Source organism: Lutra lutra, chromosome 2 (genome assembly GCF_902655055.1).
Source record: "Lutra lutra chromosome 2, mLutLut1.2, whole genome shotgun sequence".
NCBI lineage: Eukaryota > Metazoa > Chordata > Mammalia > Carnivora > Mustelidae > Lutra > Lutra lutra.
In genome coordinates this window covers 198,780,220-198,795,897 of record NC_062279.1, presented here as the reverse complement: position 1 = coordinate 198,795,897, position 15,678 = coordinate 198,780,220, and the positions used below count along the sequence as shown (strand labels likewise).

The 15,678-nt window shown below is 33.6% G+C and overlaps 1 protein-coding gene across 1 annotated transcript; it reads right to left on the bottom strand.

Moving 5' to 3' along the window:
• Positions 1–434: 434 nt before the first annotated feature.
• PRR27 (proline rich 27) lies at positions 435–14,982 on the bottom strand. Its single transcript, XM_047719975.1, has 6 exons — positions 14,894–14,982; positions 9,390–9,520; positions 7,942–7,965; positions 6,496–6,519; positions 3,996–4,472; positions 435–524 (listed from the first exon to the last, which is right to left on the bottom strand). The coding sequence occupies exons 2-5, from the start codon at positions 9,435–9,437 to the stop codon at positions 3,996–3,998; spliced, it is 573 nt and encodes a 190-aa protein (XP_047575931.1). The 5' UTR covers positions 9,438–9,520; positions 14,894–14,982; the 3' UTR covers positions 435–524.
• Between the last annotated feature and the right edge of the window lie 696 nt (positions 14,983–15,678).

Below are 15,678 nucleotides of genomic sequence, written 5' to 3'. Positions count from 1 at the left end.
CTCTCTGCTAGGCAGGGAGCCACGTATGGGACTCTATCTCAGGACCCTGGGATCATGATCTGAGCCAAAGGCAGATGCTTAGCCAACTGGACCACCCAGGAGCCCCTAAATAAATATTTTAAAAAAGAGATGAAACATCTTGAGGGAAGGAGAATGGGGAGGGCTGTGGAATGATGGTTGTCTCCCCTTTACCTTCTGTCACAATTTGGAAACAAACCATTAAAAAATTCTATTTGTGCTGGGTTTTTTTTTTTTTGAATAGTGTTTATTCAAAAGAAAGACACATATTGCCATCATATGTTTAAATCTCTGACAATTATTTACATATTTAGGAAATAGCCTTTTTAAAATTTTGAATGGAAAAAGTAAAACATTAATATCATTTCTGTATAAAGGAAGTCTGATTAAAAAAACCACAAGCTGATCAATATGGGAGAATAGTGTTTTTAATATAACAGAATGAAAGTCTTTGGAAAAGACTTTCCAAAAGTTTTTGTAGATTTCATTGATGTGTTCAACAGTATCTGGAAAAAGGAAAATAACATAATTAGTTTTATATAATAGAATAAAATTACATTTATAGCAAAATATTGTTTTGTGATTTTAATGTTAAAGGACTATTTTAAAAGTTTACTTACAAATCTATACTGTGATTAAGATGCACATTTAAGAGATTCGTTTGTTTTCTTCTATCTTATTGTATATATGATGCATGTAGTCTTGTAACAATTTATTTTAAAATGCATTGTTATTCAATATTATGCTTTATTTGCATGCATGTATACATTATATAGGATTCCTTTGTGTGAGGGCCTTCGTTCCAGATCAACACAATCTTCTGATACTGAATGATGTAAAATAAAATTCCTTCTCTACCTTAAGAGACTTTTCCGGAAAAGTGGCACATTTCTTCTGTTACTTATTATGAATTAAGTAATTAATATAGTAAGAAACTAAACATGAATGCTTACTGAAAATATGAAATTATTAAATTTATGTAATATCTTCAACTAATTTACCAACCAATACCTTTTGATCTAATATAATAGAAAATAAGTTAAAAAACCAAAGAATATAGCAACATTAAAATTTAAAGCTTTTTAATTGCCTTGACATTAACTGTTATTAAGAGACATAACCAATGATATTAACTGCCCTCACATTTGATTTTCAATTCTACCTCAATAGAAATTCTGATTTGGCTTGTGAAATAAAGTAAAATAAGTCCTTGACATTTTTCCTGTCCAATTTTATAACAGTAAAATTGGAACAGCTTTGGGAAAGTATGAAGGAGTGAGGAATGAGTAACCAAATATTTTGTTCAGATGAGCTCAGGTGGAATGAGCACAAATGAGCTTTTTGACCAATGCCTTTCTTCTCAGGCTAATGTATAACAGAGGATGGAAGGCACATTTGTGGGGGCAAGAGTTAGGGACTGGGAGATTTCAGGCCTAAATTATTGTTCATGTTTTCTGAGGCAGTGGCTCTTGGTGTGGGGTAAGGGAAGCTGAATAGTTATAATAGAGAAAGATCTGTGCCAGCTTTAGCAGTGGTTCCTCTCATCCACAATTCAACCCCTATACCTCCTATGGAAGTTTCTTCCTTTCATCAACCACTATTATTTTAGAATATTCATCATAATCATTTTGGATCAGTTTTAAGGAAAAACTACTCAGTTCCTGAGTTCCTTACACAGGACATAAGTTTATAATTGCAGAAGCTTGAGGACACAGGACCAATGCTTCTCCACACTCCCCTTTCTTGTTTTCATGTAGTAAAAATATATTCCAAGGTGGTTTCACATGATGAGATTTAGTCTATTTAATGTGTGATTTTTAAATCTCAGTATCATGTATGACTTACAGAAATAAAGGATTGGTACTCTCTTTTCTAGAAAATGTCATTTCTTTACCTAAAAACAAAAAGGTCTTTCGTGCATGATAAAATGTACTTCATTTCATAATAGTGGGCCTATCTTTCTTGAATAATCTTTATTCTCTTGGAAGTTGTATCCTGGTGATCTCTTTGTAACTCATATTTAGAATACTCTAGATTGCCACCATATTTAGCTTTTGAAAATGGAGAACTGGTCAAATCATTCTTCTCAAGGAAGATCCTTGATATATTCCTTTTGGCTAAAGAAAAAGTCCAAGTATTTAGCAGTGTTTTCAAGCCCCCCTCCCCTTTTTTAAAAATCAAGTCCCCTTTTTTTATCCATACTTTCCAACATTTTCCCTCTGCCCCCATGTGAGCCACAGCATAGGCTGTAGATGGAAAGTGCTTTGAATCAGAGGAACCTGCTGAATGAAAGTGTTAATGTGTGGGGTCTTGTAGAATAAGGCCTACGCTTTAGACTTCTCTGGAGCAGTTTCAGACAACCCTTTAACTTGATCCCAATCTTTATCAGGAACAAAGGGACTGGAAGAAAATCGGTACCTCCATGGAGGAAACGATTGCTAGAGCATTCCATTAATGGCGGCCTACTGCAAAATTTTCACTAGTGGATTTAAGCTCCCATTTCTTTTCAGTCTGTGCCCTGAATTCAGAGTTTCTTCCATGAAGTTGGGAATCCCACTTTCCCTTTTATAAAATAGTCCATTTCTTGGACTACATCTACTAAAACTTATGGAATAGTTGCTTCTTGAAGATTTTTTAAAGAATGATCATTAAAAAAAAAAACACAATACTTCAGGTCAAGATGAGTAACAGAAAGTGGTTTTACTCTTTTACTTGGAAGAGATTTTTAAAAATATACCAAACATGGGAGAAGCAGCAGGTTCTTGAGATCTGAGCGTTAAGCAGTGAAGGACAGTGATCCCTAAGAGAAAGGAAGAAAATAAAGTGAACCCTATGATTGTCCTAGCTTACTGCCTGGAGAATTTCCAGGCCTTTGTGAAGGGAAATGGAGCTAGGAGTCCAGGAAGACAAGGTAGCTGAAATTCACAGAGCAGAGCATCAGAGAGGTAAGAGAGAGACAAAGATAAAGATACAAAGATCTAAAGAGGTTACCCTCATATTTTCAACTGAGTATGGATTATTTATATGATGATATCACCTGAAGCCTGGTTTAAAGAACCACTGAAAGACAAAATGGAACAATATCTGGTACTCACAGAGGGCAGGGAAAAGTTTTTGATCTCGTAAGAGTGAAAAATTTCAAAATTCACAGCGCATAAACTTGACTACTCAGAATGGTTTGATCTCCGTAATGGGAAAAAGAAGCCTTAGATAAAAATGTTTCTTTGTTACAGCTTGAAAGCCTTAACAGCACTGTAACCTAATGCCATTGTAAAATAAAGCCCATGAACAAGTGTATATGGGAAAAACAAAAACAATGTTTTCCCCTAATATCGGAAACAAGGCAGTGATGTCTATGTGATCACTTCTATTTAACGCTGACCTGGAGGTTTTAACCAGTACAGTATGCATTAACAAATAGATAAATAAATGGAAATAAATCAGTAGCATCAAATTTGGAAATTAAAATGTTTACTAATAGATGAATGTGTCATATATATATATATACATATATATATATATATATATGTATATATATATATAAAATGAATGATACGGTCTTATCATGAAATGCTACTCTGAAAAAAAAAAGACAAGACAACTACTATATACTTAACTATATGGACAAATTTCAAAATAATTATGCTGAGTGAAAGAAGGCAGACACGGAGCAGTATTTACAGTATTATTTTGTTTACATGCAATTCTAGAAAATGTGAGCCAATCTGTAAGGACAGAAAATGGATTAGGGATAGGAGAAAGAGGAGAGTGGGATTCCCCTCCCCCATTGGTATATAGATATGTTAAAACTTACCATGGCAAACCTTTTCAGTACCTGTAGTTTGCTGTATGCCAATTGAATCTTCATAAAGCTGTTCAAAATGTTTAAGTGATACTTGTTTCCTTATGGGGAGATTCAGTTTCTTTTCTCTCCTACAAATTCTGTGCATTATGGGAATAAGGTTTAGGCAACCCACCTAATCCAGGGAAGTAGAAGGCTGGTGTTCTGAAGCCACAGGCTCGGCATCATCAGGCTCTAAGGGCCCAGGCTCAAAGGCAATAAGCTTTGGGTTGGGAGGTGTAGTAGGTACAGCTACAAGAGGTGTGGCTATGTAAGGTTCAGCAGGCTTAGGCATGGGAGCACTGTCTGGGAAAAAAGGTCCTCCAAGCATACTTGAGGGAAGGGCAAAGAGGGAAGATTTCTGAGGAGGAGTAGGAGGAGTGGAGGAGGACAGCCAAGTAGTTACAGGAAAACTAGGACTGTGGTAGGGGAGAGCTCCGGGAGAACTGAGAATCCAGGGATATGAGGGTCCCCCTGAATCAGGGTCAGGATTCCCATGGTAATTGGGGATTTCATTCCCTGAAGGATGAAAAGGAGGAGCAAAATTATTGTCTGATGTGGGATAAGGAATATTCAGAGATGGGTTAAGAGGGTAATGATTGCCACTGTAATCCTAAAGGAGAAGCAAAGAAATCAGTTGAAGTTGATTGTTTATACCTATGTTATCTATATATTACCCAAGTTATGACCATGATGCTATACAGGGAGTGAAGATTTTTTTGATGAGAATTCCAATTTAGTCTCTTTCTTAAGGCTAATATATTTCCATAATTTTTGTGATAGAAACTAATAATTTCTTGAGAATATTGAATAAATCTCAATTTTGGGAGAAATATTTTGTGTTAAGGCAAATCAGAGTCTTATAAACTGAACAATACACCAGCTTAGTCTAGGAGAAAATAGAAGGAAAGTGTGTGCCCAGTACAGACTTGGTATTTCCAGGCTTCCTTCTCTGTACACTCTGCCCAACCCACTGCTCTTAGTGCCCTCAGACATCTTAAGGGCCCCACTAAAGCATTCACTTAGATATACCTCTTTCATGCACCCTTTTGATCTCCTCTCCCATCCTATAACATCCTAGTCCACTCATCAAGGTCAAGCATCTCTAACTGTTATTAAGAAGGAAACCAGACTGGATGTGGAGGAGTGACTGCTGGCTTTTCAAAAATAAATAAATAAATAAATAAAAATGAGATATAATTGAGTATAGTTCATACCATATTGTATATTTGAATGTTCTTAAGACAGTAGATCTTAAAAGTTGACATCACAAGAAAAAAAATTGTAACTGTGTGGTGATGGATGTTAGCTGGACTTAATGTGGTGAGCATTTTGCAATATCTACCCCTGGCTTTTCACATTTAATTTTCCCTGTGCTGTTTGTGTTTTATTTTTTTTAAAAGATTTTATTTATTTATTTGACACAGAGAGATCACAAGTAGGTAGAGAGGCAGGAAGAGAGAGAGAGGGAGAAGCAGGCTCCCTGCTGAACAGAGAGCCCCATGTGGGGCTCGATCCTAGGACCCTGAGACCATGACCAGAGCTGAAGGCAGAGGCTTAACCCACTGAGCCACCCAGGCACTCCCTGTTTGTGTTTTAAATGAGAGATCATAAATGTTTCTCATGCATTCACTATTAAATTTCAAATGGTTTCTTTCTGTAGAAGGACCTCTACAAACTTCAGTTGCCCCAGATTTGTCTGTTACATGTATGTGAGACTGGCGGGGAGGTCCAAGGTCACAAAATTATGTAGGAATTTACAGAAAATTAAGACATTTCTTGGTCTCACATCCACAAAATTTTATTTCCTATCATAAATTTTTCATGCAGTTTTGGTATATATTAGTTTATGTATCAAGAGCCTAGATTCTTTGATTCAGTGCATAGCTCACTTATAATTTAAAGAATCTTAAATGTTTGTAACATAAATATTTTTAAAATATTATAGGTTATGTTTAATATTTCTTATGTATTTATGTTAATGCTGGCCAGTTGACATTTTCTTTACATATATTATAAGCTAATTTGTCAATGGCAGACACCATTTATGAACATATATCCATTTTTCATATTTATTAGAAAATATTGCCTTCTTTATCAACAGTACTTTTCTGTGATATGTAACTTTAAATTCCAGTTTAAAGCATTTAATCTAAAGTGCAGGCAGTGAAACTGGATAAGATACCACTATGAATAGGAAAATTACAGGATATATAAATACACATATGCTTATATTTATACATGCATTTTTTTTTATTTGACAGACAGAGATCACAAGTAGGCAGAGAGGCAGACAGAGAGAGAGGGGGATGCAGGCTCCCCGCTGAGCAGAGAGCCCCATGCGGGGCTCGAGTCCCAGGACCCTGGGATCATGACCTGAGCCGAAGGCAGAGGCTTTAACCCACTGAGCCACCCAGGCGCCCCTATACATGCATTTTTAATGACCCATCATAACCAAGCAAAGAATGCATTTCTAAATTACTTACTTAGCTTTTCAAGGGAAAAAAAAGTAATACTGAATTATTTAACATTATTAGATAGAAAATACTATTTTTTGAAAATGCTATTTAAAAAAGAAAATAATACAGACTACATTTTAGTATCTTAAAATATAAATAAATAAGAACACATTTTACCTTTTCACGAGTTGAGAGAACTTTCTAAAACAACAAAGAAAATAATGTTTGTGTTAAATTTCATGCCACTGAAAAATACCATTCTTTAGATCTCTACCTATATTCAGAGTGACTATAACTGACAAAAGTGTCCAAGCAACTTGGAATTTTCTTTCTGAAGTGATAGTTGTTTTCCTTGTTTTCCTATGACTATGTGGACTCTTCTGCTTTCTAAATACATTCTTACAAAATAGATATGCTATGGCCAATATTAATATCCTATTAGTACCAGTGTTTCTACACTATCATTAAATTTCTCATTCATGTTTATTTGTAAACGTTCACATACAGTGCTTAATTGGCTTATGTATACCAGATATTTACATTAGAGCATCATTCGTGTTTATTACCCTTGTGACTAAACAAGGCTTTACAAAATAAATTCTCAATAAATGCAAATTGTTCCTCAGTGGATTTGGGATATTTTAAGCCTTTTCTTGGTGGATTTATTTTTAAAAAGTATAAGATGAGTGCCTACTATGTGCTGTCTGTCCCACGTGCTATATATTGGGATCCTAAGTATTAGAAAGAACAAACAAGATTTCTTTATTCAGACCTAGTTACTGTGTCTCCCAGTCAGTCCAGCTTCCTCATTAAAATTTAACATTGTATAAAACCAAAGCAATGAATAAACAAAAAGTAGAATCAAATCTTTAAATACAGAGGACAAACTGATCATTGCCAGGGAAGGGGGTGGGAGGAGGGCAAAATGGGTGAAGGGGATTGGGAGATACAGACGTCTACTTATGGAATGAGTAAATCATGGGAATAAAAGACACAACGTAGAGCTTAGAATCAAAGATATCATAATAGCACTTCATAGTGACAGATTATAGATATAACTGTAGTGAGCATAGCATAACATATAGAGAAGGTGAATCACTATGTTGTACACCTGAAACTAATATAACGTTGTGTGCCAATTATACTCAAATAAAAAAGGAAGAAAAAAGAATTTAATATTATATATAACATTTCTTTTCAATTTGGTTTGGTTTCCTGAATTGCTAAGTTAAAAATGTTTCCTTTAGCATCATATTTTCATCCTTAATTATGATGTATGTTGCACAAGTGATAAAGGTTTCAGAATTATCACAGAGACAAATGTCAGTGACTTGTACTGTGACCATAGATCCCTAGTTTCTCATAAGTAATATATTAACTCTTATAAGAAATTCAAAAGAATAAAAAGAGTATCTCAGACTGTTTTCATTTTAACAGTTATTTTCAAAACCTTTCTACATTTGTATTCCATAAACATTTTTCTTCAAATAAGAATAGATTAATAGCACTAATATTTTAAAAGCAATAGTAGTCCCAAAGCTACAGTGTAAAGGAATCAGAGACTTTAAAATACACTTTAAGGTAAAAACAAATACATTCATATGTAAATGAAAAGAGTCTTACCTCATCAGGGAAGTGGAAACGCTTCTAAAACAAAGGAAAAATTAATTCACTATGGTTATTTATTTGAAAACATCTGTACCCAGATTTCCATATTACTGAAGAATTTGTACAGTTTTATTAGTATAGTTTATTTCTTCTTTTTTAAAGATTTTATTCATTTGTTTGAAAGAGAGAGAGAGCGCGCCCAAGCGCACAAGCTGGAGGGGGGAGGGTATGGGGTGGGGGAAGGAGCAGAGGGAGAAGGAGAAGCAGACTCCCCGGTGAGCAGGGAGCTGACTCTTGGGGCTCCACCTGAGATCAACCATATTTTTGACCTCATTAGTTGTCTTAGAAAGTTTTACTGTTGCTGAAGGATTTGGGTTTGTAATCTGTAAATCTGAAAGACTATCTGGCTGTTATTCATATATTTGAGTTTTGTTGCTGTCTTTCTCAAGTTTTGTTTGCATTCTGTGTGTGTGTATGTGTGTGCATGTACACGTATAAGTGCCACTTGTTTACACTTGCACAAGGATCATATATTCACTTGTTCTCCAATGAAGCTTCAATGTATTTTATGAATTCACCACAGGTTATGCACAAGAATAAAAAATAGTATAGAAACTCATCATTTACTATTTTAAGAATTAGAGTTTAATTCAGGTAATTTTAGGAGATATAAAAAAGTACCTTGAAATTTTCCCAGGATGATAATAATTGCAATAGTATTAATATTAATATTATTATGATAATATATAATACAAAGTAATAATATATAATACAAATACAAAAATATAAATTATATATTATACAATATATAATACAAGTATATATAATATTATAATAATATTAATAATACAAAGTAGCATTTGAGTCCTAGATACTCTGATAAACACTTTGGATAAATATTTAATGCTCAAAACCATTCTGTGAGGCAAGTGTCATAATTTTCTCCTTTTATAAAAGAGGCTATTTAGCACACTCATTGGCTAGAATTAAGAATTTTCCATCAGCTATCTCTTACATTGGAGTCGCATCTGCTTATGCTGCATTGAAAGTCATTATGTCCGTTGAACCAGGTGTTCCTGTGACTCTACCTAAACACTTCTATCAAAGGAACATCATTGCCAGAGGAAGCCCAACCCAGCTTTCTATAATTTGAAGATATAAACTCTGTAAAAACAATCTACATGGCATTCTGGCTGCCTCTAACTTTGTCCTCCTCTAGCCCACTACATTTTTGAACTAACCTCTTTTCCTTGCTGGTTAGCCATTTAGATAACACTTTATTATTTTGCTTTTTAAAGTATCTTTTGAAAAGTCTGGCACAACAAACCTCATGCCCATTAACATATCTCTCTGCTTTGTTGTTATCAGTGCTATACTAACTTATGTCAATAACATGAATTCCTATCTATGATTGTTCAATGGTTATACTATTGTTATAACTTAAAGTCTATTTCCTCACTCACCTTTGCAAAAGCAACATAAAAGATGCAGGCCCACAGTAGAAGCTTCATTTTGAGTGAGCTTATGAAGACTAATTTTATAAAGTGGTTGTTTCAGAAAAGATACAATATATATCTTAGTTATTTCTCTTCTCCTAGAGAGAGACAAAAGAATGCATGGTTTTGTTAGTCTGATTAGAAGCACCCTCAATAGAAAATTTGGGCCTATGCTATTAACTACTGTTGTTACCTAATAGGAATGATGCTAAAACAAAATTACCCTTTTCTGAAATGTCCTTCAATAATCAGTTGGCTTCTAACTAAACTTTAAGAGGGAGTGAACTCATTTAGTTACCTAGGGATACATTTTTGCAATTAATTTGTCATGGAGTGCTTACTATGAAATAAAATTGCTTAAAAGTAGCCATTCTGTGGGTGCTGTGTTAGGATTTTCTTTTTGCAGAATAATTAGGAGATTAGTGTCAACAACTTGGAAAAATTTCCAGTCCTAATGTTGCTGCCACTGTATGCTGTGGCATAAACCTTTAGGCTCTTAATCATCCATTTTTTCCCTCTCTCTCTGAAAAGCGGTGGGGCAGCCCTATATTCAGGTGTGTGTCTTGATTAGGCTAAATTTTCTTTAAAGAAAGTAAAGCCAATCTCTAGTTGGTTGTCTTCTCCCTTCCCCCCCAAACATAAATTATCTCCACTCTTAACTAAAAATATATATACATGACACTTTTATAACATTAATATCTCAAAATGTGAAAAATATAAATGCCAAAAAGTGTTTTATTAATAATGATATCAGGTTCATAATATATTGTCAAATGAATATTCAGATGTTAAATATAGCTAAAGTATTTAGTGGATCATTTCTAATTAGATGATGTCTGATTTTTAAAATAATTTCCATAATTCATTTTATCCTCTATAGTATATATTTTTTTGTGAAGTGAGAATGTATTACTTATATGCTAAATATATTCCAATAACATGAAATATTTGCAAGTTTTTGATGAGATCATGAATGCTTTAGTGTCTTATTCATAACAAGACCTAGGCTGCAAAATTCTATTCATGGGAGTAGCCCAGGAAATTATATACTCCATCCATTTCTCAAAACATATATATATTTTAAATTTTATATCATCTGTTTACCTATTTAACATGGTTTGACCACATATTGGATGGTTTTTGCTATAATGTTCTTTGGTATTATATGTCTGTTTTTTTGTTGAGAGACTACAAAAGCAAGAAACCAATAGGTTTTACCATTGTTTTTAAGTTGTAAAGATATATGGGACAACGAACTGTGCCTCATTCTCTTTTCCTATAAACAGCACTGGAGAAATTCCTGACAGGTCCCAATACCTAGGGTTTTCTGGAGCTATGGATATACTTTCATGTCCTAGATGCGTTGATATTACTTATCTCTTGTTTTTGCACTTATTTTTGTTTCTTCCCTCCCAGGAATTTCAGAGTCAAATTTCTTAGCCATATTTAGAACTCTACAGGGAATTATGGCACCTTATTTGGGAATCTTACTGCATCTCCGACTTTATATCATTTCCTCTAGCCTTGCTTTTCCCTTATCAAAATATCTATATTATTTTTAAAAAAATTCTGTTTTGGGGCGCCTGGGTGGCTCAGTGGGTTAAGCCGCTGCCTTCGGCTCAGGTCATGATCTCAGGGTCCTGGGATCGAGCCCCGCATCGGGCTCTCTGCTCAGCGGGGAGCCTGCTTCCTCCTCTCTCTCTGCCTGCCTCTCTGCCTGCTTATGATCTCTGTCTGTCAAATAAATAAATAAATAAATAAAATCTTAAAAAAAAAAAAGTTCTGTTTTACTTATTTTGCAAGCTGTCTTAAATCCTTTTAGAATGAGTCATTATGAACAAAAGAGGAAAAAATTAAGCAAACAAATCTCCTAAAATTGTTTATAGTGCTAAAATTTCTCTTTGGTATATTTTAACATTTTTGTAGAAAGAAAATAAAAATGTTAATTGGTTAAACAAAAGTATGAATTTATACCTAAAGAAGATAATATCTTATTCTTCAGTATAGATCAGTTATTTTTAAATTAGCCTGTACTTCACTGTACAGCACATGTGACCTAAAGATTAACAATATAAAGTTAACTGATGTATTTATTGATCTCTCTAAAATCATTCCTGTTAGCCTTATCTGGGTTTCTGAAATAGGAGGATTTAATTGGATGGAGCCAGATTTTCAAACACATATTATGTTGTCTGTTAATTGTCTAATATATGGCACTCGAATAATTTAGAAGACCTCTCCCCTTATCCTACTATTATTTTGGGAACCTATCAATTTGATTATATGTAACGGCCCCAAAACACAGATAAATATAGATAAAAGAAACTATGTGAGAAAATGCACATTCACCTTTTATTTAGTGTGCTTTGAGCAGAAATTCTATATAACTGGTTCAAATAATACCAGCTTAAATTATTATATGATAGATAATTCAAGAAGCACAATTTTACCTAATTTGACTTTTGTCTTACTGTGACTATTAATTTAATGAAGCTCTTATGCTTAGCATTAAATAATTAATAATAAAAATAAAAATAATTAATAAATTATAATTAATTTATTAATAAATAATAATTAATTATAATTATTAATTAATAAATAATAATTAATAATTATTAATAATTAATATTAATTATTAATATTATTAATATTAATAATATTAATAATTAATAAATAATAATTAATAAATAATAAATTAATTAAAATAATTAATTAATATTAATTAATAATTAATTAATCAATTAATATTCTTTAATTCTATTAAAGATGAGTACGTATTTCTTCTTCACGAAGAATATAAAAAGATAAAGAGTTCCTATTGGAATAATTAACAGCCAACAAAGGATAACTCAATTATAATTTTAGAGTTCCAAAAAATTCATTTGAGAATGGAAAAATCCCAGATTTAGCAATATTTAAAATCTTTTCTCCCTTGTCTCACTGTCTCAGTTTATCTATTCACATATCACTTGTGATTTAGTACTTTAGAATGCTCCAGAAGGAAAAAAGCATTGATATCTCATTCGAATAATGATTTTCCCTTCTCCTTTTCCTCAGTTTTTTATTTTTCCTCTTCAGATAGCTTTGATGGAGAGGGGATGACTTGCCCCACTCCTCAGTTCTTCAGAAGAACATGAGAGTACCTGAGTAGAACATTTTACAGTTTATGTGAACTCCTGAGTCCATTCTGAACCTAGTTATTAAAAAAAAAATAAAATTCCCCTGATGAGTCTTCTCTTGTGTAGTCTTGAAGTGATCATTCAGACTTGTGGTGTGTTAGATTTAAACAACACCCTGTGTTACTAACTTCTCAAACCAAGAGAGGATGTAAATACGTATTTATAGGCACTCTATGAAAGTCTGTCTAACTGCGACTTAGAGGAGTGTCTTTTACAAATGGAAACATCTTTATATCAGGGTTGTGGGGAGGACACCTTGTTTCCAGCATGGAAACTAATGGCTGTAGATCTGGTCTTGCTCTGGACACTTATGCCTCACTCCCTTTCCTCTAGGGGTATTTATAGGAAGTCTTTCATTTAATGTTACCTCTTTTGTTTTGAAATAAATCAGCATGATATCTGAAAAAAATAAAAACCTATCAATTTGACTTATTTGGCTATAACTATAAATTGATTTGGCTCATCAGTAGACTCAATGTAGCCCGGGAAAGAAACAGAGAATTTGAAGATCTGTTTCCTTCCTCCCTCCCTCCATCCCTCCCTTCCTTCCCTCCTTCATTCTCTCCTTCCTTCCTTCCTTCCCTCCTTCTTTCCTCCCATTCTTCTTTTCTTCTCTTGATCATTTACTTAGTCACTTAGTACTATTTTAGAGCCTAGAGAATATGAGAAAAGCAACCAGTGGGTAAAAGGTAGTTGAGGACAACATTAAAGTAAGGCCTTTGGAATTTAAAACTCCAAAGATAGTACTTTTTTTGTGAATGAAGAAGTTAAAAAGGTGTAAATTTAATTACCCCCTTACTTCAGATTGTTATACTAAAAAAATGGGTATTATTAAGTTCGTTATTTTTTTGATTCAACTGTATAGGAAACCTGTGGAATATATTTGACAGTTGGAAAGAATGGACCTGAAAAATGAGCATAACAGTAGCTTTCTTTTGTTATGTACAATATAATACTCCACAGACAGTAGGTGATTTTAGAATAGTGATGGACAAGAACACATCCTGTGCTTTTGAAGTAATGGAAATAGGGTGCCTTTTCCTTTGTTACTGACAGCTACACTCCTGGAATTGTCAAGGTTTTTAACTTACAAGAGAAATACTCAATAAAGATGTACTACAAAGTATTGTTGCCATAAGTATGCAAGCAATAGCCATATTTTTGTAATGTTTTCCTACTTTAATATTTTTAAAATCTTTTTTAATTATCAATGAAATTAATCTGAATCTGGAGAGACTGACTCTGACAAAGCCTTGAAAATTATTTACTGATCTCAAAAAGTAGCCATGATAGCTGCTATGCTCCAGTTTAATTTACTATAATAAAATATTAAGTCTGGAATATATGGAATAACCTGTGAATTCATGAATACTGGATAATGTTTTGACTACTAGGGATAATGTTTTGACTACTAGCAATGCGTACACATTGCTCCTCATATTGTTCACTTTTTCATTTGGGAAGTCAACAAATATGGAAATATTCAGAACTCAGTTTGGCTCACCAATCTTAATTTGAGGGACAGCAGTTACAGAGTTGAATCCAGAGAATTAGGAGCTGATTTTAATTGGCTAATTGTATGTGGCAATTAAAATGATTAAAGTGGATAAGATCATATAGGAAAAATATGTATAGTTAAAAAGAAGTGGCTGAGGTCAGAAAATATCTGAGGTCCTAGAAAATATCAATGTTTGTGTAAAGAAGAGATATCCATGTGAAATACCTAGAAGAAATAGCTAAAGAAAGAATTATAAAAATTACCAGAAAGGAAATATTAATAGGTCCAAGTAGAATCGTGCACCTGGGGGCAACTTATTCATTTTCTAATACAGTTTCCTCACCTTAAGGTATAGTATTAATCATTATTAGTAATGTAATAATTATAAGGTTAATTTAGGCAAGTATATAAATTATCCTGCACATAACTGCTTAGTTTCATGTATTATAATCATTATTACTTTTACAACAATCTATTAAAAAGGAGAGATTACAGAGAAAATTTTTAAAAGCATCAAAAGAGCTATTAGCTTTGACAAAAAGTTTATTTGAAACCGGAAGGAGACAATTAAGTTATGTTGAGATTTATCAAGTTATTGAAGTATTGTAGTAGTGGTGGATAGTGTTTGAGCTTGATAGACTCAAGACTATTTAATCTACAAAATAGAAAGGTTGTTTTTTAGTAGGATTAACCGAACGTATAAGGAGTGTTGAGGAAGGCAGCTAACTCTAATGCCAACAAGACAAAGTTTGATAAACACACTTTGGTGACAAAAGTTCAGAAAATTAACTTACTTTAAGATTCAGCTGCTTGGATGGAGTGGCGGCGGACATTGAGTTCATGGTTGGGGGTTTTCCCGACAGGATTCAGTGCAGAGAGGCAGAAGAGTTGTATGTAGTATGAAGATAATATTTGAAATAGTCAAGGATAAAGTCTGGGCTGTGTAAGAAAGGGAGTTCCCGATAGGGAATAGAGAGAATGGAATTCAATCAGAGTGTTAAGGGATGCAGTGTTCTATGAAAACAAAGAAAACTTCTCTCAGCTTCTTCCTGTTCCACCCTTTCAAAGTATATGTCATATGTTACTTCCTTCTGAAAACAAACAAACAAACAAAAAACCCTTTAATGTTCAACCTGAATAAGAAAGGAAATGATGCTAAGGGGGATTCAATAGAATGGAAGATAATGGAAGGGCAAAAAAGATTGGAATATTCTATGAAGTGAAAGAAAAAGTCTTCAGTTTTCAAATATTTTCACCAAAGACACACCTCTTACAATGTCACTCTCCTGTGAACAGCCCCACCGCTCCAGGATCTTCCCATCACAACCAAATGCATAACACAAATTTCTAAGCTCAATAACCTTCATATTTATCCCTCCTTTCTGACCTCAGCTCTACTTTCCCTTAACTTTCCTTCCCTCTGTCTTCTTTGGATGTGTTTATCCCCTTAGAGTTTTCCCTTATAATACATGCATGTACCCACTCATTTGCTCTTTGTGTTTCTTCATTTGTTAAATACCACTAATAGGAGGCCTTGGAAGATTTATATTCTCAATGCCTGACTCCTTTCTTCAGTGGG

Bases quoted from the DNA above. Each gene is read 5' to 3' on its own strand.
- PRR27 (XM_047719975.1), bottom strand. From the start codon at position 9,437: ATGAAGCTTCTACTGTGGGCCTGCATCTTTTATGTTGCTTTTGCAAAG. The intron at 7,966-9,389 runs GTGAGTGAGGAA...CCTTTGTTTTAG, and splicing joins TTTATGTTGCTTTTGCAAAG to AAGCGTTTCCACTTCCCTGA. The intron at 4,473-6,495 runs GTAAAATGTGTT...CTTCTCCTTTAG, and splicing joins TTCTCTCAACTCGTGAAAAG to GATTACAGTGGCAATCATTA.